This window comes from Portunus trituberculatus, chromosome 45 (assembly GCF_017591435.1).
Source record: "Portunus trituberculatus isolate SZX2019 chromosome 45, ASM1759143v1, whole genome shotgun sequence".
Taxonomy (NCBI): domain Eukaryota; kingdom Metazoa; phylum Arthropoda; class Malacostraca; order Decapoda; family Portunidae; genus Portunus; species Portunus trituberculatus.
This window is the reverse complement of record NC_059299.1, coordinates 9029862-9052411: the sequence shown is the minus strand read 5'-3', so window position 1 is coordinate 9052411 and position 22550 is coordinate 9029862. Positions and strand designations below refer to the sequence as shown.

At 41.7% G+C, this 22550-nt stretch overlaps 2 protein-coding genes across 3 annotated transcripts; one reads left to right on the top strand and one right to left on the bottom strand.

The window, feature by feature from the left end:
* The first annotated feature begins 820 nt into the window (after positions 1-820).
* On the top strand, positions 821-16646 carry LOC123519658 (clathrin heavy chain 1-like). 2 transcript variants are annotated; one of them, XM_045281137.1, is made up of 26 exons: positions 821-1142; positions 3631-3838; positions 4170-4220; positions 4334-4432; positions 4598-4812; positions 6616-6795; positions 6932-7105; positions 7226-7375; positions 7482-8414; positions 8519-8695; positions 8789-8977; positions 9297-9422; positions 9643-9814; positions 10094-10296; positions 10447-10592; positions 10767-10950; positions 11087-11279; positions 11502-11659; positions 11843-11988; positions 12146-12272; positions 12604-12771; positions 13072-13221; positions 13347-13478; positions 13595-13876; positions 14162-14465; positions 14922-16646. In XM_045281137.1, the coding sequence occupies exons 1-26, from the start codon at positions 1083-1085 to the stop codon at positions 15044-15046; spliced, it is 5052 nt and encodes a 1683-aa protein (XP_045137072.1). In that variant the 5' UTR covers positions 821-1082; the 3' UTR covers positions 15047-16646. The 2 variants fall into 2 exon arrangements, with proteins under 2 accessions (XP_045137072.1, XP_045137071.1); XM_045281136.1 differs by having other exon boundaries at positions 3631-3841.
* Positions 16647-16971: 325 nt separating this feature from the next.
* On the bottom strand, positions 16972-21740 carry LOC123519660 (inactive selenide, water dikinase-like protein). Its single transcript, XM_045281142.1, has 7 exons — positions 21294-21740; positions 19499-19603; positions 19248-19396; positions 18904-19016; positions 18344-18534; positions 18050-18240; positions 16972-17799 (listed from the first exon to the last, which is right to left on the bottom strand). The coding sequence occupies exons 1-7, from the start codon at positions 21583-21585 to the stop codon at positions 17593-17595; spliced, it is 1248 nt and encodes a 415-aa protein (XP_045137077.1). The 5' UTR covers positions 21586-21740; the 3' UTR covers positions 16972-17592.
* Positions 21741-22550: the final 810 nt, after the last annotated feature.

Here is a 22550-nt window from a genome sequence, read left to right as displayed (position 1 = left end):
ATATGGATGTGAACGGACTGCTAATGCTCTCTAGTCTCACTCTCTCTCTCTCTCTTGCTTTGTCATCCCAGAATTCTGTCTTATCTTTTTCATCTTATTTCTATTTGGTGGCACTCTTACCCCATCTCCCCCTCTTGTACCTATCCCAGCTTCCACCCACCCACATGTAACAGGTGCGCATTACAGTAATATTGAGAGAGAGAGAGAGAGAGAGAGAGAGAGGCGTATTGAGATTGTGTAGTACCTTTTGTTTTTGTTTTTGTTTATTTGTTTAATCTCTGTTTTAAGTAATATTCATTCAGTATAGGTAGGTATCATTCATAAACCGGTTTTGTAGTAATGATGAACTTGGCATAAATAGATAAGTAAATAAGAAGTCAATTTTAAAAACAGTAGTAGATAGTTCTCGCCACTTTGTCGCGTGGCTCTCATAAATCACGGCAGATCTAGCCAGAAAGCATTGATAGATTAACTGGCAAGGCAGGCAGGAGACATCCAGTAGCGCGACAGTCCCGTGCGGTTCTGCACTGTCAGTGGTAGCTCTCTAACCCTGACTTCCTTATGCCGAAATGACTTTACTAATCTTTAATCCCCTCAAACAGGCGATATATGAGAACTCAAGCTTAATGAACATCCACACTTATAGATTATAGTCCCATGAGTGATTATGCTGTTTAAAACTTGAGAAAGAGCGGTATTAGGGCAAGTGGTAGCATAAGGTTGTGTTTGTGGATCAATGAGAAATCTGACAGAGGCTGCTCAGTTGGCAGGACGCACCACGCACTTATCCCTCCGCGGGGGCATACAAACCCTACACTCTTCCCAGTACACCCTCAAACCACCCAAATGTACACTGGTTTCGGATCATAAACCCCTGAAATATCCTGAATTCTCCCCTGAGAGTATCCCGGGGCAAGTGGTTTCGCCGGCATAGTGTCAGCGGAGTAATACCAGGAGGGAGGGTGTAGTGGGTGTAGTGTCGGCCATATTGGACAGTGTCTATGTGGAGGCGTCAGGACCTGGATGGCTCGCGGCGCCTCTTAAAAGTTCCTTAACCACAGTACTCTTCGGCGCCCCATCTCATGCAACACGTCGCCAACATGTCGCAGGTGTTGCCCATACGCTTCCAGGAGCACTTGCAGGTGTGTGGTGGCCAGGTGTAGCCCGGGGAAGGTGTGTACTGGTGTGGACCTACTGGGAAACTCTTACTGGTCACCTGCTACGCCCACACCAATCACCGGAACATGATTCGAGAGCCACTGATGCTACTACAGGGACGAGGGACTACTTATGCTATGTTAAGAGGGTGGATGTGCATGTGTGTGTGTTCGTGTGTGCGTACCGGCGTGTGTGTGCGTGTAAAATGATGTACATATTTGACGTGCAGGCTTAACAGGAGTGTCTCCTGTGGTATGTCTGTTTGTGCGTGTGTTTGTGTACGTACATATGTGTATGTGTATTTCACCCCGTATGCAACAGTTTAGTAATGGCTAGATTCTTATGTATGCTATACGTGTTTGTGTACGTGTGAGTGTGTGACCTCATTTCTCCTGGATTCCATGTCGGCCATTACCATTATCCCATTACTAATCATTCCCTTCACCATTAGCATCCCTGGGAATGGGAATGGGCAGGAGTCTTGGACTGAGGGGGTAGGAATGCTGCAGGAAGTCAGCTGAATGGAAGGCAGCCGGCATGCTGGTGCCCGGGGGTATTTGACATCCTACAGGGATTTTCTAGACCCTAATGGAGCTTCCTGTAGAGCTCTGATGATGATATTGGATAGGAGATGTGTGTGTAGGGGACAGTTTGTGTATGTGTGACAGGGAGATGACAGGATGATGTAGGAGTGAATATTTAGCATCCATCATTTAGTGTAGCATCCTATAGGACCTTATTAGCTATGGTACACTGGATGTAGGGTGTGTGTATAAGAATAATTGGTTTACTTCTATTGTAACCTTATAGCTGAAAATCCACATCTAGTATACATATATAGTAACTGTGTATGTGTGTGTATTGATGTATGGGTGTGATTGAGTGGGTATCATTTCAATTATGTCCTTTCTGAAAACTGAATAGTGTGTACCAGTTACTTTCTGTTGAGTGAAGGTTTGGTTAATGTGTTGCTGTTTTGTCTTATCTACAAACCATTGTCAATGATGCATGTTTATAAAATTCATTGAGCTCTTATAGAGTGCTGCATGACATTCACTTGATATTTTAGAGTATTTAGCTAGCACCTGGTTTCCTCTTTTGTAAGATATCATATACTCAAAGGTGTGCATATCAGGAGGTGCCACCTCCTTCACTGTTGTGGAGTTTTGCTGTTTCTTCTTTTCAAATTATTTCATTGACTGGAAGGTGTTTGGGTCAGTCCTGAACAGTTGCATCATTAAGTTGGCTTCTCTACTGAAATTGTGTTCTAAAGTTATCATGTGAGCTGCAAACATCTCTCGAAAGCAGCCAGCATAGTTTATATTCAAGGATTTGCTCCACAATTTTCCATGCAGACTCAATCTTGTTTTGTGTGGCACCTTTGAGGCACTGCATGTGGTGGTTTTATGCTGTCAAGTCCCTGTAGACTTCCTTGATATACTCCAACTTGTGATTTGATATTCTTGCCAGATGAAAGTTTTTTTTCTAATGAGTGAGTGGCGGGTCTTTCTTTAGCTATTGGTTGATTGTGGAAGCAATATGAGGTACAACTGATGGTCATGATAGGTATTGACTGTTAGTGTGTAGATATCACTATAGGTGTCTGTAACAGCGAACTATGGATGTGGATCATGACAGGATGCAGACTGTAGGTACAATATCTTAACCATTTGTGTTGGTCAGTAGACGAGTGACTTGCAGTTTTAGGTGTTCTGTATGTTAATATAGGTTACATCAGTGCATTGAATGTGAGAGATTGGTTGAAAATTTTTCTATCATTAGTAGGCAGTCAGATAAATGGGAATTGAAAATCACTTGTACATTCACAGTTATTAATTCAGGATACATGTATTTCTTGAGCTATCATGAACTAGTAATGGTACTCTTCCATATTTAGACTTGTTTTTCTCTTATCCTTTGTTAACTGAATGTTTACCCACTTTTGAGTTATCATTGATTGTGGTGTACTGTTAATTGTGCATGTCATAGTCATCAACTGTATATTTTTTAAAGTTTACAGTCCTGTTTCTGTAACTGCAAGATTCTTGTTTGTGTAAGGAAACTTATCACATCCTGCTTACATTGGATCACTGAAAAGTTTTTCTAGTGTCCTGGAAATGTACACATTCACACATGCACACATTATGTAAGAGAACAAGGACAAATAAGTAAATGGATTTTTTTTTTTATGATTTCTAGAGAAGTACAGCTTCTTCCGTAGTAATATAAATGCTTGGAATAGACTAGAGAAATTAATAGCAGGAGGAGCTGTACAAATGATAGATACAGGAATGGGACAGAACCAGAGAAGCACCAGCAGTTTATATGACAACTGAGCCCATATAACCTTCACCTTGCCTTGCCTTGCCTTGTCACTTTCAGCTCACTAATGACAGAACCAGACCAGAGGAGCTCCATACAAGACAACTAAGCAAATACAAACCTCACCCTGCCTTGCCTTGCCTCTTTCAGCTCACCAATGTTGGAATCCAGGCATCCAACATTGGGTTCAACACCCTCACTATGGAGTCGGACAAGTTCATCTGTGTCCGAGAGAAGGTGGGTGACACGGCACAGGTGGTCATCATTGATATGGCTGATCCCACCAACCCTATTCGCCGGCCCATCTCGGGTGATTCTGCAATCATGAACCCGGCCTCCAAGGTCATCGCACTGAAAGGTAGTGAGTGAACTGACCTTTTGTTTATCGGCTGACGTTTTCTTGACTCGGTGTGCTGTAGTTAGGTTTGTTTATTTGTTGATGTGCTGTTGTATTTTCCTGACTCTGATTTTTCTCTTCTTAAGTTAGCTCTTTCTCCTCTCCTCTCTCTTCACCTTTTTTCCTTTTCATTTAACTCTCTCTCTCTCTCTCTCTCTCTCTCTCTCTCTCTCTCTCTCTCTCTCTCTCTCTCTCTCTCTCTCTCTCTCTCTCTCTCTCTCTCTCTCTCTCTCTCTCTCTCTCTCTGTTCATAACCTAACCTTTATTGACATAAATTCTTTCCCCATAACAGCTCAGAAGACACTGCAGATCTTCAACATTGAGATGAAAACAAAAATCAAAGGTAAATATCTTTAACACTATATGTTTGAAATGTTGCATTTGATATTTGGAGATGTGTGAAATTAAGACTCTGTCTACATTATAGACACATTATTGTTCCTATTTTCATTTCAGCTCACACTATGGACACAGAGATCACTTTCTGGAAATGGATCTCCTCCAACAAACTTGCCCTTGTGACTGACACTGCAGTCTACCACTGGAGCATGGATGGTAAGGGATGGAACAGCTGTGTGTCAATATGTGAAGGTGGATGGGTGGCTTTGAATCATAAATACTTGCTGTTACTGGCGTGGAGCTCTGATGACTAAATTACCTTGATAACGATGGTGTGTGTGTAGGTGTGTTTAATTTTTTTTTTTTTTTTTGCTGTGGCAGGTGATGCTCAACCACAGAAGATGTTTGACAGACACAGCAGCTTAAGTGGCTGTCAGATCATCAACTACCGCACAGACTCCAAACAGAACTGGCTGCTGCTCATCGGTATCTCAGCGCAGCAGAACAGAGTGGTGGGTTTTATGCAGCTCTACAGCATGGAACGCAAGGCCAGCCAGCCCATTGAAGGCCATGCTGCAGGCTTTACTACGTTCAAGGTGAGAGGACCACTTCAGATTCATTCCAGGGGATCTTGTACAGTAAATTTTCTGGGTTTAAATTTGCTGGGTGAGGGACTGAACTCAGCAGCTTCGCTGTGATTGGTTGGTTCCCCGCCTCTGTCTCTAGCGCTCCTGGTGCTGGTATTGGCTGCCTCTGTCTCACTCTCTCCCCCTCCGCAGTACGAAGAGGTTGACCTGTATTTCTGCTCCGCTTAACAACGTGTTTTTGCTGCTTAACATGTTACCCGCGTTAGTGCAATACGCTAGACTCTGCCTCACTTTGATCCGCTCCTGCACAAATTACAGTGGAGCTATCAGTGAGAGAATTTGTACGTAGCTCCTCTAACTTCCAGTGACTCATATGACATAACAGTAGTGGTACACCGGTACAATTTTATTTAACCCATATACAATAATCGGCCGTGTATCTGGATTATAGCAGCCAAGGCCCTGGCGGATACACAAAATATCTGGATACGCGGAATTTCCTCTCCCAACCCCTTATTAATTGAGAAAAAACATGTACATAACCCAAATGGGTAAGAAAACAATGAATGAAAGCACATTAAATGATTGTGTATACAATAATGACTTCCTGGAGCGTGATAGAATGATAACATATAAGATACCTGCTTTTCTAGAAAATGTGAGGGTTGGGAAGGTGCCATCAGCAGTGTCATGGCAATCTGCTGTTTCACTGCTGAATTGGACACTATCTGAGTCATTATTAGTGTGTTGAAGTGAAATAATGATAGTGAAGTATTTATTGTTTGTCTCGTACAGCTTTCTACCTCTGTCTCAACACAATTTTTTGTAATAGTGTTATTTTGAGAGCTATGTCATGTAAAGTTGTAATGATGAAGGCAGTAAGAAAAAAAAAAATGTTTGAAAAGATCATAACAGTCTTATGATATAGAGAGATGGTGGAGAAGCCTGGCAGTGAGGCATGGGGTGAGGCAGGGTCTTGGAGGGGGAGATAACACCCAGCTGTCTCACAACAATACATTTGTTTGTTTGTTTCTAGTTGTCTTCTCTTCTTGATGTTTCTCATTCTAATTCTTGTCAACTTAGACCTGTCAAGCAAAAATTAGAGAGCTAAATGACACGCTTCCCTACTTGACTCCTGGCCATGTACTGTGTAGGGTGTGAGTCGGGCTATGACATAATCACACAAAACATTTAAAAATGGCTTCCTGATGGGAAGGGTATTTCATAATAAAAAAGTAAACTATACTATCTGGTAATTTTGGGTCTTAAGATTTCCGAGATACAATAGTAATCTTAAATCCCACAAAATTAAATAAGTAAATCCTGTATCTCCCTAAAGTCAGATATATATATATATATATATATATATATATATATATATATATATATATATATATATATATATATATATATATATACATAGTATGTTGGGAATATTTCGTTATTAATGGTACAGGTACATATATATAGGTTTTTTTTTTTTTTTTTTTTTTTTTTTTTTTTACACACCTATGTGGTATGTTGGGGACCAGCCCAGAATGCATCCCTATTTTTTTTTTTTTTTTTTTTTTTTTTTTTTTTATACCTATGTGGTATGTTGGGGACCAGCCCAGAATGCATCCCCCCTATTTCCATTATTTCCTATGGGAAAATTATGTCCGCTTAACGAATTTTCGCTCTACGAACAGCTTTGATACCCCTTATCCTGTTCGTTAAGCGGAGTATTGCTGTATTCATTGTCAGTTGTATTTAGCCATCATTATTTTTAAAGTATCTAAATAACCTATGATGTGTCCTTGGTTATTTCATCAGATGGAAGGCAATGCAGAACCCTCCACACTGTTCTGTTTTGCTGTGCGTAATGCCCAGGGGGGAAAGCTGCACATTATTGAGGTGGGTCAGCCAGCTGCTGGCAACCAGCCCTTCACCAAGAAAAACGTAGATGTGTTCTTCCCACCTGAGGCCCAAAATGACTTCCCCGTGGCCATGCAGGTACAGGGCATTGGCTGTCTTTAGTAGTACATCTTGGTTCAACATTGTGCTCTTGATATATACATCTGTAGGATTACTTATGTATCTCCATTACACAAACATCTATCAGTTGTTTATTGTTGCTCGTTTTCCTCAGGTAAGTTCAAAGCATGATGTCATATACCTCATCACCAAGTATGGGTACGTACATCTGTACGACATTGAGAGTGGTACCTGCATCTTCATGAACCGCATCAGTGGAGACACCATTTTCGTCACTGCCCCCCACGAGCCATCCAGTGGCATCATTGGTGTCAACCGCAAAGGACAGGTATGGCTTTGGTTCCAGAAATTTATCCATCACAAATATGACTTGTCAGGATCTAGTATACTGATATGAGGAAGGAATGGAGTTGTCACTTTGACTTATATTTATGTGTCATTGTTTCAGGTGCTGAGTGTGAGTGTGGATGAGGAGAACATCATCACCTATATCACCAATGTGCTGCAGAACCCTGATCTTGCTCTGCGCATTGCAACAAGGAACAATCTGGCTGGTGCTGAAGATCTGTTTGTTCGAAAATTCAACACACTCTTCCAGGTCAGTCAGGCAGCTGTGGTGTCAGGCCACACAATGTTATTCTTGGCTAGAGATGTGAGTTTTTGTATCTTGTTGTGTTGTTATATCATACCTCATATTCCTGCAGAATGGACAGTACAGTGAGGCAGCAAAGGTAGCTGCCAATGCTCCCAAGGGTGTGCTGCGAACACCACAAACTATCCAGAAATTCCAGCAAGTGCCAACACAGCCTGGACAAACCTCTCCTCTCCTCCAGTATTTTGGCATCCTCCTCGACCAGTCACAACTTAACAAATTTGAGTCCCTGGAACTCTGTAGGCCAGTCTTGGCACAGGGACGTAAGAATTTGCTAGAGAAGTGGCTAAAAGAAGACAAGCTTGAGTGTTCCGAAGAGCTTGGTGACTTGGTGAAGCAGGCTGACCCAACACTGGCCCTGTCTGTGTATCTGAGGGCAAATGTTCCAAATAAGGTCATTCAGTGCTTTGCAGAAACTGGACAGTTTCAGAAAATTGTTTTGTATGCCAAGAAGGTGGGATACACCCCGGACTATATCTTCTTGTTGAGGAATGTGATGCGTGTCAATGCCGACCAGGGACTGGCCTTCGCTCAAATGCTGGTGCAGGATGACGAGCCCATGGCTGACGTCAATCAGATTGTGGACATCTTCCTGGAGTCCAACCTCATCCAGCAGTGCACTGCCTTCCTGTTGGATGCCCTCAAGAACAACCGTCCCACTGAGGGCCCCCTTCAGACCCGGCTCCTGGAGATGAACCTTATGTCTGCCCCGCAGGTGGCTGATGCCATCTTGGGTAACCAGATGTTCACCCACTATGACCGTGCCCACATTGCCCAGCTGTGTGAAAAGGCAGGGCTGCTGCAACGAGCCCTAGAGCACTACACCGACATGTATGACATCAAGAGGGCAGTGGTGCACACACAGATGCTCAACCCAGAGTGGCTTGTCAATTACTTTGGCTCCTTGTCAGTGGAGGACTCCCTGGAGTGCCTCAAGGCCATGCTCACTGCAAACTTGCGGCAGAACTTGCAGATAGTGGTGCAGGTAAGACTCTTGACTGGTGGTGTAATGACTCAAATCTTCATGGCACAATATAATGAGTGAAAGTAATTTGATGAGATGAATTAATTCCTTTTGTTCCTCTGCAGATTGCCTCTAAATATCATGAGCAGCTAACAACAAATGCACTCATTGATCTGTTTGAGTCGTTCAAGTCGTTTGAGGGCCTTTTCTACTTCCTCGGCTCCATTGTTAACTTCTCCCAAGAACCTGAAGTCCATTTCAAGTACATCCAAGCAGCATGCAAGACAGGGCAAATTAAAGAGGTGGGTAGTGTCTTCTTTACTAACTTTAAACATCATTGGTAACTTTTCTTATACATAAGTACAAAATGATTCATATGTCTTTGTGTGGTACAGGTGGAGAGAATATGCCGCGAGTCCAACTGCTACAGTCCTGAGCGTGTCAAGAACTTCCTGAAGGAGGCCAAGCTAACTGACCAACTGCCTCTCATCATTGTATGTGACCGTTTCGACTTTGTCCACGATCTGGTGCTTTACCTGTACCGCAACAACTTGCAGAAGTACATTGAGATTTATGTACAGAAGGTGAGAGACTGGAGGCTGGTTGAGATAATGTTTTATAAGTACAGCTAGTCTTTCATTTTCATGTTTTGGTTAATTGTATAGAGAGTAATGATAATCTATCCTGTCCACCTTTCCAATGCAGTAGTAAATGCATGTTCTAAATTATTCATTCCTTTTTCTGGTAAATTCAGGAAGTCCCCACCAACTTTTGTATTTCCTCCTTGCTGTGACTTGAACTCTTTCAAGAGGGAAATTTCAAGATACCTCGCTTGTCTTCAAATTTTAAATGACGCATGGGGTTTTTGGGACTGACTCTTAAGTGATCTTGATTCTATCTCAGGTGAATCCATCCCGTTTGCCTGTTGTTGTGGGCGGTCTGCTTGATGTAGACTGTGCAGAGGACGTCATCAAGCAGTTGATCATGGTGGTGCGTGGACAGTTCTCCACTGAGGAGCTGGTGGAGGAGGTGAGTTAGTGATGGTGGTGCAGGAGTGGCAGTGAGTGAAATATGACTTTCATTATGTTTCATAATAGTGGCTGTATGAGATCATGACACATGTAGTTAATTACATTCTTTTCATTGCTTATTAAAGCTTTCAATCTTAACTCAACTGCTTGTAATATTAGGTAAATAAGGAATACCACCTGTAAGGCATACCTCATGCCATTTGTTAATGACTTTGTAGGTGGAGAAAAGGAACCGCCTGAAATTGCTGCTGACATGGCTGGAATCCCGCATCCATGAGGGCGTCACTGAGCCTGCCACTCACGATGCCATTGCCAAGATCTACATTGACTCCAATAACAATCCGGAGAGATTCCTGAGGGAAAACCAGAACTATGACAGTAAAGTTGTGGGTGAGTATGTAATGTATGTGTTCTTGGTATTTTAATGCTTATGAATATGGCTTCATTCCTCTCTGCTCTCAAAGAATAATGTGACTGACTAAAAATAAGTAACAGAATAATCAAGATGATTTTACATATTTGTTACTTTGTTTTGTTAACAAAAAATAGTGTTAGGATTTAGGCTCATATGGGTGTAGAGAAGTATAGATTTCTCACACTATAAATGTAAGAAGTATTAGACAAAAAATGTCTATTGTACCAGCAATGAGCTCTATATTTTACCTTCAGGGAAGTACTGTGAGAAGCGAGATCCCCACCTTGCATGCATTGCCTACGAGCGTGGTCAGTGTGATCGGGAACTCATCAACGTGTGCAACGAGAACTCCCTCTTCAAGTCTGAGGCACGCTACTTGGTGAAGAGGCGCGACCCTGAACTGTGGGCCGAGGTGCTTCAGGAGACTAATCAATACAGGAGACAACTTATTGATCAGGTGAGTTATGCACCTGCTGAAAGTCTTCTTGCTCTTTGATATCTTGATATTTTATCTTTTACAATCACAGCTCTATATATGTCCATTTTTCTCCATTTTTTAGTTTTCTTATTTATATATGTTATTGATATTTGTATGGTGATGTTGCAGGTTGTCCAGACAGCTCTGTCAGAAACTCAGGATCCAGAAGATATTTCTGTCACAGTGAAAGCCTTCATGACTGCTGACTTGCCTAATGAACTCATTGAACTCCTGGAGAAGATTGTGTTGGATAACTCTGCCTTCAGTGATCATAGGTGAGCTAAGGGAAACAGTACTGGCTTGTATTGATGCACTGAATATTAAATTCTTGAATTCTTTGCATAATTTCCAACTTTGGTGACAAATAGATTTATTAGTAACAGAATGGTTCTGCTTTTTTCAGATTTATGTCAGGTTTGTGCTTTCCTAACTCAAATGTGTCTTAACAGGAATCTTCAGAACCTGCTGATCTTGACAGCCATCAAGGCCGACCACACTCGCGTCATGGACTACATCACTCGCCTTGACAACTATGATGCCCCAGACATTGCAAACATTGCCATTGGGAACCAGCTGTACGAAGAAGCCTTTGCCATCTTCAAGAAGTTTGATGTCAACACGTCAGCCATCCAGGTGTGTCTGAAGTCTGGTGCATCTGTGGTATAGGATATTTGGTGTTCTTGTTGAGTGAATGGCTTTCTCTCTCTGCATTTACAAGTACTTCACTTAATTAATCTTTATTGAGAAATGCTTCTTTCCACTTCTTCAGGTCTTGATAGAACACATAAACAACTTGGACAGAGCTTATGAGTTTGCTGAGAGGTGCAACGAGAGTGCTGTGTGGAGCCAGCTGGCCAAGGCACAGCTGCAGCAGTCACTGGTGAAGGAAGCCATTGACTCGTTCATCAAGGCTGATGACCCTACAGCTTACATTGATGTGGTGGACACTGCTCACAGGACAGGTGAGTACTTGAAGTATTATAAGGACATGCACTGATGTATCAGTAAAACTCATGTGTGTTTTCAAACCATGTTTATCTTTTCCATTGTCTTCATTCTAGTTACTTGAGTCACTCACAAAGAAAAACATCACTTTTGTTTGTCTTTTCCATTGTCTGTGTTCTAGTTAGTTTGGTCATTTGTAAGGAGAAATGTAGCTAACAAAAATGTATTATTCTGCCAAGGTCACTGGGAAGATCTGGTGCGATACCTGATCATGGCGCGCAGGAAAGCCCGTGAGTCGTATGTGGAGAGTGAGCTGTGTTATGCCTATGCCAAGACAAACAGGTTAGCAGACCTTGAGGAGTTCATTGCTGCCCCCAACCATGCTGACATTCAGAAGGTGAGGGACTATAATCTTGTCTTGGTATAGACTTGTTAATCCAATCTTAAAATATAATTTACTTCTAGAGGTGGATGATGAATCTGATGACTTGTTTTCTTCTGTCATATTCAGCAGTTGTATCTTTGGAATGATGTGTATTTTTAGACCTTGAGTTAATGGATGGATATTTGTGTGTTTCAGATTGGTGACCGGTGCTTTGACGATGGCATGTTTGATGCTGCCAAGTTGCTTTACAATAATGTCAGCAACTTTGCCCGTCTGGCCATCACTCTTGTTCACCTCAAGGAATTCCAGGGTGCTGTAGAGTCTGCCAGGAAAGCAAACAGGTACAGCATAAACACTCATTACTGCTTTACTTTATGTGAGATTAGTAAAGAGTCATTAGTACAGGAAAATAGTGTTGCTCTTTCTCTTCAGGACTCCTAATACGCTTCATATCACTATAGTACAAGGCATATTCTCTTATAAATCTTTTTTCCACAGCACGAGGACGTGGAAGGAGGTTTGCTTTGCGTGTGTGGATAATGAACAGTTCCGTCTCGCCCAAAACTGTGGTCTTCACATTGTTGTTCATGCCGACGAGCTGGAGGACCTCATAAATTACTACCAGGTAATCCATGAACTTTCAGTGTACAGAAGACACTTGTGCTTATCAATAGAAACTTATAAGGGAAGTCGTAAGAAGCCATCAAGCCTACACATGGCAGTTCCTGTATGAAGCATATCTACCTATTTCTGCCTTTTATCACCATCCATAAATTTGCCTAACCTTGTAGAGCTTCTCGATGATTCTGCATCAACATCCTGATTACTGAATCCAGTCCAGTTCCTTCCCATTTCTATATTCATATGCCAACATGTAATGGATACAAGGTTAAGTTGACAGGTTTAAGTCAGCAGCCTCAGTGTAACAATACAATTAACTCTGGTTTGATTACCAGGACCGTGGGTACTTCGATGAGCTTATCAACCTACTGGAGGCTGCGCTGGGGTTGGAGCGAGCACACATGGGCATGTTTACTGAGCTGGCCATCCTCTACTCAAAGTACAAGCCTGGCAAGATGAGGGAGCACCTGGAGCTCTTCTGGTCTCGGGTCAACATTCCAAAAGTGAGCTGATGTGGGAGTTTATCGGTTCTTCAGTGTAATTTAGTTGAATTTTGAGTTTTGACAGTTGGTAGTTACATTGAATACCACACCTTGGGTAGATAAGCTAACAAAGGAGTTGGTTTTATCCTCAGTTTAGTGATTAGTTGAATTTTAGCATATTCATATTAACTACAAATGATAAATACTACACCTTGGGACATATAATTGCTCTTGGCAAACATGTGTAAGCATGGAGAGCTTTTAGAATAAAGATCCCATGAAAGTTGAGAGCTGGTGCATCATCCTGCTTTGCCCATCCAGGTTTTGCGTGCTGCAGAACAAGCTCACCTGTGGTCAGAGCTGGTGTTCCTGTACGACAAGTATGAGGAGTATGACAATGCCGTACTCACTATGATGGCCCACCCCACTGAGGCTTGGAGAGAGTCACACTTCAAGGATGTCATCACAAAGGTAACAAGAAGTAGCATATTGTGATGTTTGTTGATTCTCTAGTGTATCTTTCATTGTTGTCATTTAAGGTAGTGGTCTTGAATATTTGAATGTATACTAATCTCCAGTGTTTTTTGTGTTTTCAGGTTGCTAACATTGAGTTGTATTATAAAGCCATCCAGTTTTACTTGGACTACAAACCCATGCTATTAAATGACCTATTGTTGGTGCTGTCGCCTAGAATGGATCACACCAGAGCAGTACACTTCTTCTCTAAGGTGAGTGCCTGGCCAGTGTACAATTTACTCAAATGTTCATCTTTCAAAACCAGTTTTTGACCTTTGTTTGTATATATATTCTAAACAAGTGTAACCATTGTTTGCATTTCCCACAGACCAATCACTTGAAGCTGGTCAAGGGTTACCTAAGATCTGTGCAGTCTCTCAACAACAAGGCCATCAACGAGGCCCTTAACTCCCTTCTCATTGAGGAGGAGGATTACACGGGTCTAAGAACGTCAATCGACGCTTTTGACCACTTTGATAACATTGCCCTTGCACAGTCCCTTGAGAAACACGACCTGATAGAATTCCGTCGCATTGCTGCCTACCTGTACAAGGGGAACAACAGGTGGAAGCAGTCAGTAGAACTCTGTAAAAAGGATAAGCTCTTCAAGGTAATTATGTGCCACTTTATAATTCTATTTGCATCAGTTTAATGTGTCTGTCAGTTTTTTCCCCTCAGACCACCAAATTTTTCAAGACCTGTATATTGTACACTCTCAAATATCCTTATAAAGGGGATGACTATATAAGGGAATTTCCAGTATACATTCCTGGAACTGAATTCCTTGTGTTACATTTGTCCCTCCTTTACCTCTGCATTGCTTTCCTCCCAAAGAAAACACATTGCTAGCCTTCCTTGTCTCTTATTACATTTACCAATGCAAACCATCTCATAGGACGCCATGGAGTATGCAGCTGAGAGCAAAAACTCCGACACAGCTGAGGAGCTCCTGCAGTGGTTCCTGGAGAATGGCAACCATGACTGCTTCGCTGCCTGTCTCTTCCACTGCTATGATCTCCTCCACCCAGATGTTATTATGGAGCTGGCTTGGAGACACAATATCATGGACTTTGCCATGCCTTACTTGATTAATGTAATGAGAGAATATATCACCAAGGTCAACAGGCTGGAGGATGTTGAAAAGAAGAGGTCCGAGGAGAACGAGACAAATGAGACAAAGCCCATGATGAACATGATTGGTGAGTAGCATTGTGCTCTGCTTTGGTCACTCGGTAGTGGAGTGCTGAGGGTTGGCATGAGCGTTCGAGCTCTGGAAGAAATGTGACAATGTTTGGTGGTTTGAATTTCCACCCAGTAGTGAGAAGGGTTGTGAGGAAACCTTCAGTACCTTGCTTTCTTCAGGTCAGTCAGGTTGTGCCTAAACTGCTTGTCTGTCAGGGAGTGCAGCTGTGTGAGCTTAGTGATCAGTCACAGATTTGCTCCCCATTGTATTGTTCATGTATGGTGTTAAATGTTCCTTATTGATCTATGGCTGAAAGTTCTGCCTTGATTCTTTAAACTTATTTGCATCCAGCATGATGATTTACTTTTTCCAGTTCCTTCAGTTTGCACTCTTATCACAGCACATAATTGCATTTTTAAGTCAGGAACACATTATTTTGAGATCACATATTCCAAAGGTGTGTCCCTTGCAGGTGAGCCCCAGCTTATGATCACAGCTGGTCCAGGTGTGATGGGCCCGGGCTACCCCAACGCTGGTTATGCTAACAACATTAACTACACTGCTGGCATGCCATCATACCAAGGTTATAGCATGTAAACCCACTTTGGGATTATCCACCAGTAAAGACCTGTATGAAGCAGCTTCAGGTTGGTTCAGTGTTAACCGTAGACTTGTTTAAGGCTTGTAACTAATAACAGAGCCTACCAAAATATTCCATAAGTTTGCCAGTTGTAAAATATACCATGTTACATAGCTAATCCACAGGGATGATATTGTCCAAATTTTACCTCGGATTCTGCAAGTGTTAAATGGAGTAAATGGGTGTGAAGTTGTTACCTAGTGAGGGCAATATGTAGCTTACTGTTGAGTAGTGTGTGAATGGGAGAGAGTGAATGTGTTGTAGAGGTATACAGGTTATTCATGTGGCTGTCCCACAGATGCATCCTGTTTTCATTGTCCTCCAGTGAGACAAACTCGTGGGGGTGTGGGGCAAGACAGGTTGCCTCGCATGTTTTTGTTGATGGAGCTGGTCTGATGCTTTGGTGCAACTGCCAAGTAGATCAACTCCGTGTTGTATATATATAGTTTATCTGATGAAGATTTCTGCTAAATGTGATGTAGCATCATTTTGCCTGTTCCTCATATGATTTGTAATAGGTGTTGCTGTAGAGAAAGTTAAATCTGTGAGGATTGTGATTTAGAGTATGTATATATAGATTAAACAGGTGATTGATCATAGCCATAATAATCCTGGTGAAGACATGTTATACCCAGTTAACCGACCAATTAGGTGTGCGATTGATTTGGGCTGAGGGAGAGGCATATGCTTGTCTACATCAAACCATTCCGGAAATTCAACGATTAGCAAAGCAGTATACCATTCCCCCACAAAGTCCAGGTCACAGTTGAAGGTGACGGAACTGAAGCTTTGTCCATTGCGTGCCTTCGAGTAGCAAGTGAAAGAAGGCTTCAAAAAGACTGATCAACGAGGTAACGCTTTCCAGAGGCCAATTATCTGTGTTCAGTGGTTGTTCATTAGTAAGTAATTGAATTAAATGATTAATTAGTGTGGCAAAACCAGGTTCTGCCCAAGAACAGCTTACCTTGTTGAGACTAACACTGGCTTGGTTCCATCTAGACTGCCATAATGTCAGTAAATTAAAGTAGTTATTCTTGATTTCTATGGTTTTCTTGTGGTCTAGTAAGTTGCACATCTTGTATATCTTTTTCATCATAATTTTTATTGTTACTTCATTTTTATTATTGCTGACATTATTGTAAGTACTGTAGCCAGGGATGGAAGGGTAGTAGCCATACATTGACCATAAGAGTACTGAAAAAATTACTATTGGAGAATGAACTCCAGAATGTATCTTCTCAAATTTTTGTCCACTATTATTATTATATTTTTGTTAAGTTTTTAAGATATGAAATCTCCATGGACAGAGTTTAAGCTTCAACAGTTATATTTAGTATTGTAGTAACTATTGAAATTAATTTTAAGTTAGAGCCTATTGAGAGTTTAATGTATTTATTAATGGGATTACTGGTTGCATATGCATTGTCATGGTGGTGAAGCCAATCCATCCTAGGCAAGGCTTCAGGGGATCTAGCAAAATCCCAGCATTCAGTGGTTGACAAACTGTGCATATGTACTGTGGCCACATGTCAGTTTAAATAAACACCTCCCACATGAGCCATCTTGACTTGCTTTTGTCCTTTCAGGAGGATGTGTTAGGATCTTGTAGGTAAGATGCACGGTGTCTTAACAGTAACCCTGAAGGAACATTACTGTGTAACTGAGAAAACATGTCCTTGGTTAGACTAGAGATTGCATTGCTGATTATGATCATGCATAGTGTAGCCACCAAGTTTTTATCTAAATTCCTTGTGTCCATGTAGATTTACAGTACAAGTTCTTCCTTGAGTCACAAGAATGCCTCACCTAATTTTTTTACCTGCAAACTAGCTCTTCCATATGCTTGTAATTCAGGATGTCAATGTGACAAGGTAAAAAGTTGTACATTCAATTGTTTTTTATTGAGTTCCAAGGCTTGGACACATGACCAATGAAACAAGGAAGAGACCCTGAGTCTCCAGTCATTTCCTGCTTCAAAAAGCTTTACAAAATGACCTTCATAATAAGGTCTCTCTTTTGCTTCATTCATCTGCTGCCACTCTTTGCAAAGTATTCAGCACAACCAAAACCTAGATACATGAACATTTGTGCAATAATTCCAGTGAATGTGTAGAAGGATGTGCTTGTCATACTTGAGCAAAGTTATTTGTCAATGAGCAGTTGCCCAACTTTCTGCCACATGCAACCATAACGTTGAAGCTTGGCTACCAAGGAATGTCGTTGTCAAGGCAATGTCACAAAAACTACACTCATTTGTGAGAAAGTTGTGTTACCAGTGTTAAATTAAAATCAAGATAGACTGTAAACTAATCAAAATTTCAAGCCAAAAATCAACCCTTTCATTTATAAAAATGGATAAACTCTGATACAAAAAAACAGCCATCTCCTTCATTCATGGATGTTAGCCAATGTACTCTCTATTAATTCCTTTGTCCAAGGAGCTGATTATCTTCATGAAAGCTCACTCAAGGAGACCAAGTACAGCTGGCACCTCTCTAAGGTCCTACCACAACTCCCCATCCTTCTCCTTAGCGGGAACTTCAATCACCCGGGGCTTGTCAATTATGCGTGCTGTGCGATTGCCCTTCTCGACGATGCCGATGATCCATGCCTGATAGCCCTCCTGTTTCTCTATGTCCTTACAGTAAGCTGCTGCCTGCTCTCTAGGTAGACATATCAGCAGGCCTCCTGAAGTTTCAGCACTTAGTCCCTGAAAAGATTTTTAAAAGTACTTCAGAATTTCACATGCATAGTAATGATGTACAAAAATATATATACTAATTAATGCTCATATGTAAATGATGTACACAACATAGTTTTATCAAAACTTGCTTAAAGAACTTGTTATACAGTATATAGTAATTGTGCTTCTTGTTGTGTGCAATCCCACCTGTGTGGAGAAAGCCAATAGTCTAAAAGGAGAAAAAAAATGATATACTGAGGCTGTCTACACTTCTCACCTGTAGCAGATGGAACATATTGCCACATGCCTTTGCCACAGCCGCCATCTTAGCAATTATTGGAAGATTATGAATTACAAAGGATACTTCATGTTTCTGGTTCTTTGCCAGGTTCTGGGCATGGCCAAGTAAGCCAAACCCTGTTACATCTGTAGCACCATGAGCATTGTACTTGTGCATTAACCTTGCAGCTGGAAGATAAAAAATGCATTAGCTTTGTGGCACATAAAGACAAGATAAATGTTATTGCAGAATATATCCAGATAATGACTCAAACTTCATGCAACAACTGACCTGTCTTATTAAGGCGAGCCATGGAATCCATGGCCCTCTGGTAGGCCTTACGCACATCCTCCTCTGACACAACCAACTTAATGCGGTTCCACCTCTCTGGCTGGTCCAACCACTGGTGGGCATTTACTGCTACTTGTGTTCCCAAAGGCTTTGTTAGCACCAGGACATCCCCAACCACTGCACAATCTGGCCTGCAACACAACTGCCTATATAAACAATGCACCCCATTTTTTGTATGGTTAAACAATCTAATGCTATCTATATGGTAAAAGGAATTAATGCCTAAACTAACCAGTATTTTAGAACCAGTGAATTACTGCTAACAGTATTCAGATCCAGCCACAGAAGCCTGGAACATTTATGTGAATAACTTGAATGCAAGTTTATCAACCATGAATTCTATGGTAATCACATCGTCATCTGATAGGTTGGATTGGAGGGTAAAATGCTATAACATTGTTTTATTGGTGTGGAGATAATCTATTACATTCAAACTTGTGAGCACATTATCAAAAGTTTATCTGCAGCAAGGTCAAGTACATCCAACCCTTCCAACTTACACAATGAATTCATTAGGTTGGCACACTGTAGTGGCCACTCCTCCAATGGTACACCAAGGGTTCATCACTGTCTGTCCACCCGTAACAGATGTGTTTGCCTCTAGTGCTGCATCCTGATAGGAAAGTATTTACTTAAGGTACAAAAATTGTCTGTACATTGGAAATAAAATAAAAATTAACTTGAGTTCTATTTACTGTTATATTCATGAGTGACATGCAAAACTGTTGAAATATCTGTTTTCAAGTAAAATTAATCTTATTACATGACATGATGACAGTCTATGAAGAAACAGTACAACAAGAATGCATTACTAGAGTAGCAATGGAGGAGTACTATGACACACCTTGAAGCCTCTCATCATGAGTGGGATGACCACATCTCTCTCCTTTTCTGTCATCTTGGTAGACACCCCAAGGAGCATCAGCATGTTGTCACAATCAGTCACCCCCATTGCAAACAGGTCACTTAGAACATTAGCACACGCAATTTTCCCTGCAATTAAATAGAATGTGAGGTATCTCTAAAATCAAGTATTTCTCATTCCATAAATACACTAAATAGCTATGTAATGGCAAACTCTCACTCCTAACTCACCCATCATGTAGGGATCATCAACAAGGGGATAGAAGAAGTCTGTTGTCTGCACGAGGGACAGGCCACCATGGCGCAGAGGTGTGACACTTGCATCCATTCCAATGCCTGCCGAAGAAAAGGTAAGTTGTAAATAAAGTCACTATACCAATGCAGAACCATGGATTACACAGAATACTTTAAGCATTACTGGTAACAGAAATTGCAGTAAATCTTTGATTCTATTTCAAAGCAATATCTCATAAGAATAACTATATAAATATTTACCTTAATGCAATTACAGTCTTGAAGCATGATGCATAGTCTACCTAGTTACAAGTGCTTATCATTCATGTTTCTTATCACGAAAAACATGCACAGACAAGGCTAATTATTGACAAAAGTCACACAATTCTATTATTTCTTCTGGCTTGATCCCCTACAACATTAGGGGCCTGATGAGAAAGTGAGGTCTTAGAGTGGAGGAAATCAATTTATGTAAAATGTAGACATTCACGAAGAAGTCCAAGGATGACATGCTATATTTTAAAAATGGGGAATTTCTAGCCTTACCTGACTTTGCCTAACCTAACTCTCCTTAAAGGGGAATATTTCAGTTTTCAAAATAAGGTGCCTCAATCTTAGACTTTTCATGAATGGCCAAATCAGGCATAATTTGACTTTCCCCACTGTAAAACCTCACTTTCCTACCATATCCCCAACACTGTGGAATATAGGAGCAAAAAGAAAAGGAAATAAAGGCATGTGACTCTTCTTACTAATGACTGACAGTAAGTGATAGTGGAGGCTGTAGTGATGCTGATGATGTGAGAGCAAGATCAAATAAAAACAGAATTAATAATTAAGAGTAATTCCAGACTAGATGATATTTATCAGAAACGATGATTTAAAAAAACATTTCAACACAAACACTTGTAATCTGATTGCAGGAGCCCCTCTTGAGAGAGTTCTCTTCTATTCCATGAGTGGTAGTGATGAGGCAAGCATAGACTGATAAAGCCACAATATTGGTGAGAAAATTTACCATGTGTTTCTAATGCTCAGTATCCCAGTACTCAAAATACTTGTCTGATGATGCAAGGTGTAAAGAGAATTAATGGGTAATGGGCATTTACTTAATGATAGTGTTTGATAAATAACAAAGCTAACTGTTACTTGTTTTCTCCATTTGTTTAGGATTTAACATTTAAAGAAATAGACTAAAGTTTTTTTTTTAAATATATATATATATATATATATATATATATATATATATATATATATATATATATATATATATATATATGACCACAGCTGTCATTCTCTTAAGAAAGAAGAGGAGTGCAAGAAGGAAAAGAAGAGGAACGTGATTCATCGGAGGCAGGTATCCGGAGGGTAAATCACGAGTGAGAGCGACAGCCGTCAGCCACTCAACTCATAGACAGCGACTCGTCCTCCCCCACGTGTACTTGTCCCCTCCCCCGCCACGCGTTCGACCCCGTTATTACTACGCTCTCACTCATACATCTCATGACATTCTTTATTAAGCATCACACATTATCAAAACTACTGTCAACTTCAACAAAGTCATGACGGTAACTAAAATATTCAAAGACAGCGACACAAAGAGGCGGGATAACAGCACAGCAGTGAGGAGGGGAATGCACCAGCACATCTGTAAGCAGTGAAAGATGCAGGCAGTCTTCAGAACCTAAATGTTTATCACTATGACCTTATATTAGGTAACAGGGTAGTGCAATGTGCAAAGGGGGTTTAAATTTTGGCGGGAGGGGTGAGGTAGGTCCATGCCTGGCCTTACCTATGCGAGTGACGGGCATGTGCATGAAATGGGCTGCATGGTCGTGCTCGTGGCCTGTCCCATCGTCTTGCAGTCCCTCCAAGAGGCGCATCAGCACCTCCTGAGGGACCTTGCACCCTCATCCTTTCAGATCCGCGAATCTCGTGAGGCGGAAATTAGCGTCGAGGTCGTGAGCGACAGGATTGAATGGCCTGCGGATGGTGAGGGTGTGTGGGGTGCCCCCGAGCTCCAGTTGAGCCGCGGCGGCCAGGGCATCTTGTGGCACCTGCGTCTGCTCTATGTACACCTCCATCGTGTCGCACTTTAGATGCTACAGCAGCAGAGCGAATGACTTCCCTGGAGTCGAGCCGGTAGTGCCCCTGCCGCTGCTCGGCCTGCCTCAAAATGGCGCCTCCCTGGCTGCCACATTCCTTGGTTCCCGGATGACGCGCATCCCAAACCTGCTCGTTGGTTGGTGAGCGAGATATGTGACGTCAAGCTGGCGGATGCTGATTGACTGGCTGGGCGTGTGACGTCACGGTGGGGAGCGGCGCGTGTGAGGGTGGGGAGCACCGCGAGCAGGCGCCACTGCAGGGATGGGAAGCCAGACTCACTATACCATTTCAAAACACTTTTATAGATATACGCGTTTCTGCTCATCTTGAGGGTAATGTCGAGTATTACAGGTAGTCATACGTTACTTAATTTCTTTGGTGCATCTCCAAGTAGCTGTAGTAAGTACAGATACTTCAAGATAACGAATGAGAACTGAGAACACTTAATGTTTAGGATTTTTTGTGCCAATTCATCATGATCTCGTCCTCTTAAAACTTATCATAAACTGCCTTGCGCAATGTACAGGTGTGAACTCTCAACGCTCATGGTTTACTGGGTATCACTTTTGTATCTTGATGTGGATCAGTGTTCCTAATCCTGTTAAAGCACCGATAGCAGGGTCGATCCATCCATGCCGCACCACATCACTTCCGCACAATATATCACCTCGCTGAGTCCTTCCGAAGTTCTCTTTTTCCTTATCAGCATGCCTGCTGTTAGTTTACTCTTACTCTTCTCATGAGCGAGGGAGGTCACGTATACTGCGGCAATATTCCCGACCTGCTTTGACTGTATGGTACGGGAATGAGGCAAACACCATGTGCGTACATACTTTGTAGATTACCGGTAGTCAGACAGTCCCTGCTTTATAGTACCTGCCTTGCTCTGTTTTTGTATAAGAGTAAGAGAAATTAAGTTTATTTTACAGGATGAACTTGTATT

Excerpts from the sequence above, each read along its gene's own strand:
- LOC123519658 (XM_045281136.1), top strand. The coding sequence starts at position 1,083 with ATGCAACACGTCGCCAACATGTCGCAGGTGTTGCCCATACGCTTCCAG. Across the intron at positions 10,593-10,766 it reads TCTGCCTTCAGTGATCATAG|GAATCTTCAGAACCTGCTGA; the intron begins GTGAGCTAAGGG and ends GTGTCTTAACAG. Across the intron at positions 13,222-13,346 it reads TCAAGGATGTCATCACAAAG|GTTGCTAACATTGAGTTGTA; the intron begins GTAACAAGAAGT and ends TTGTGTTTTCAG.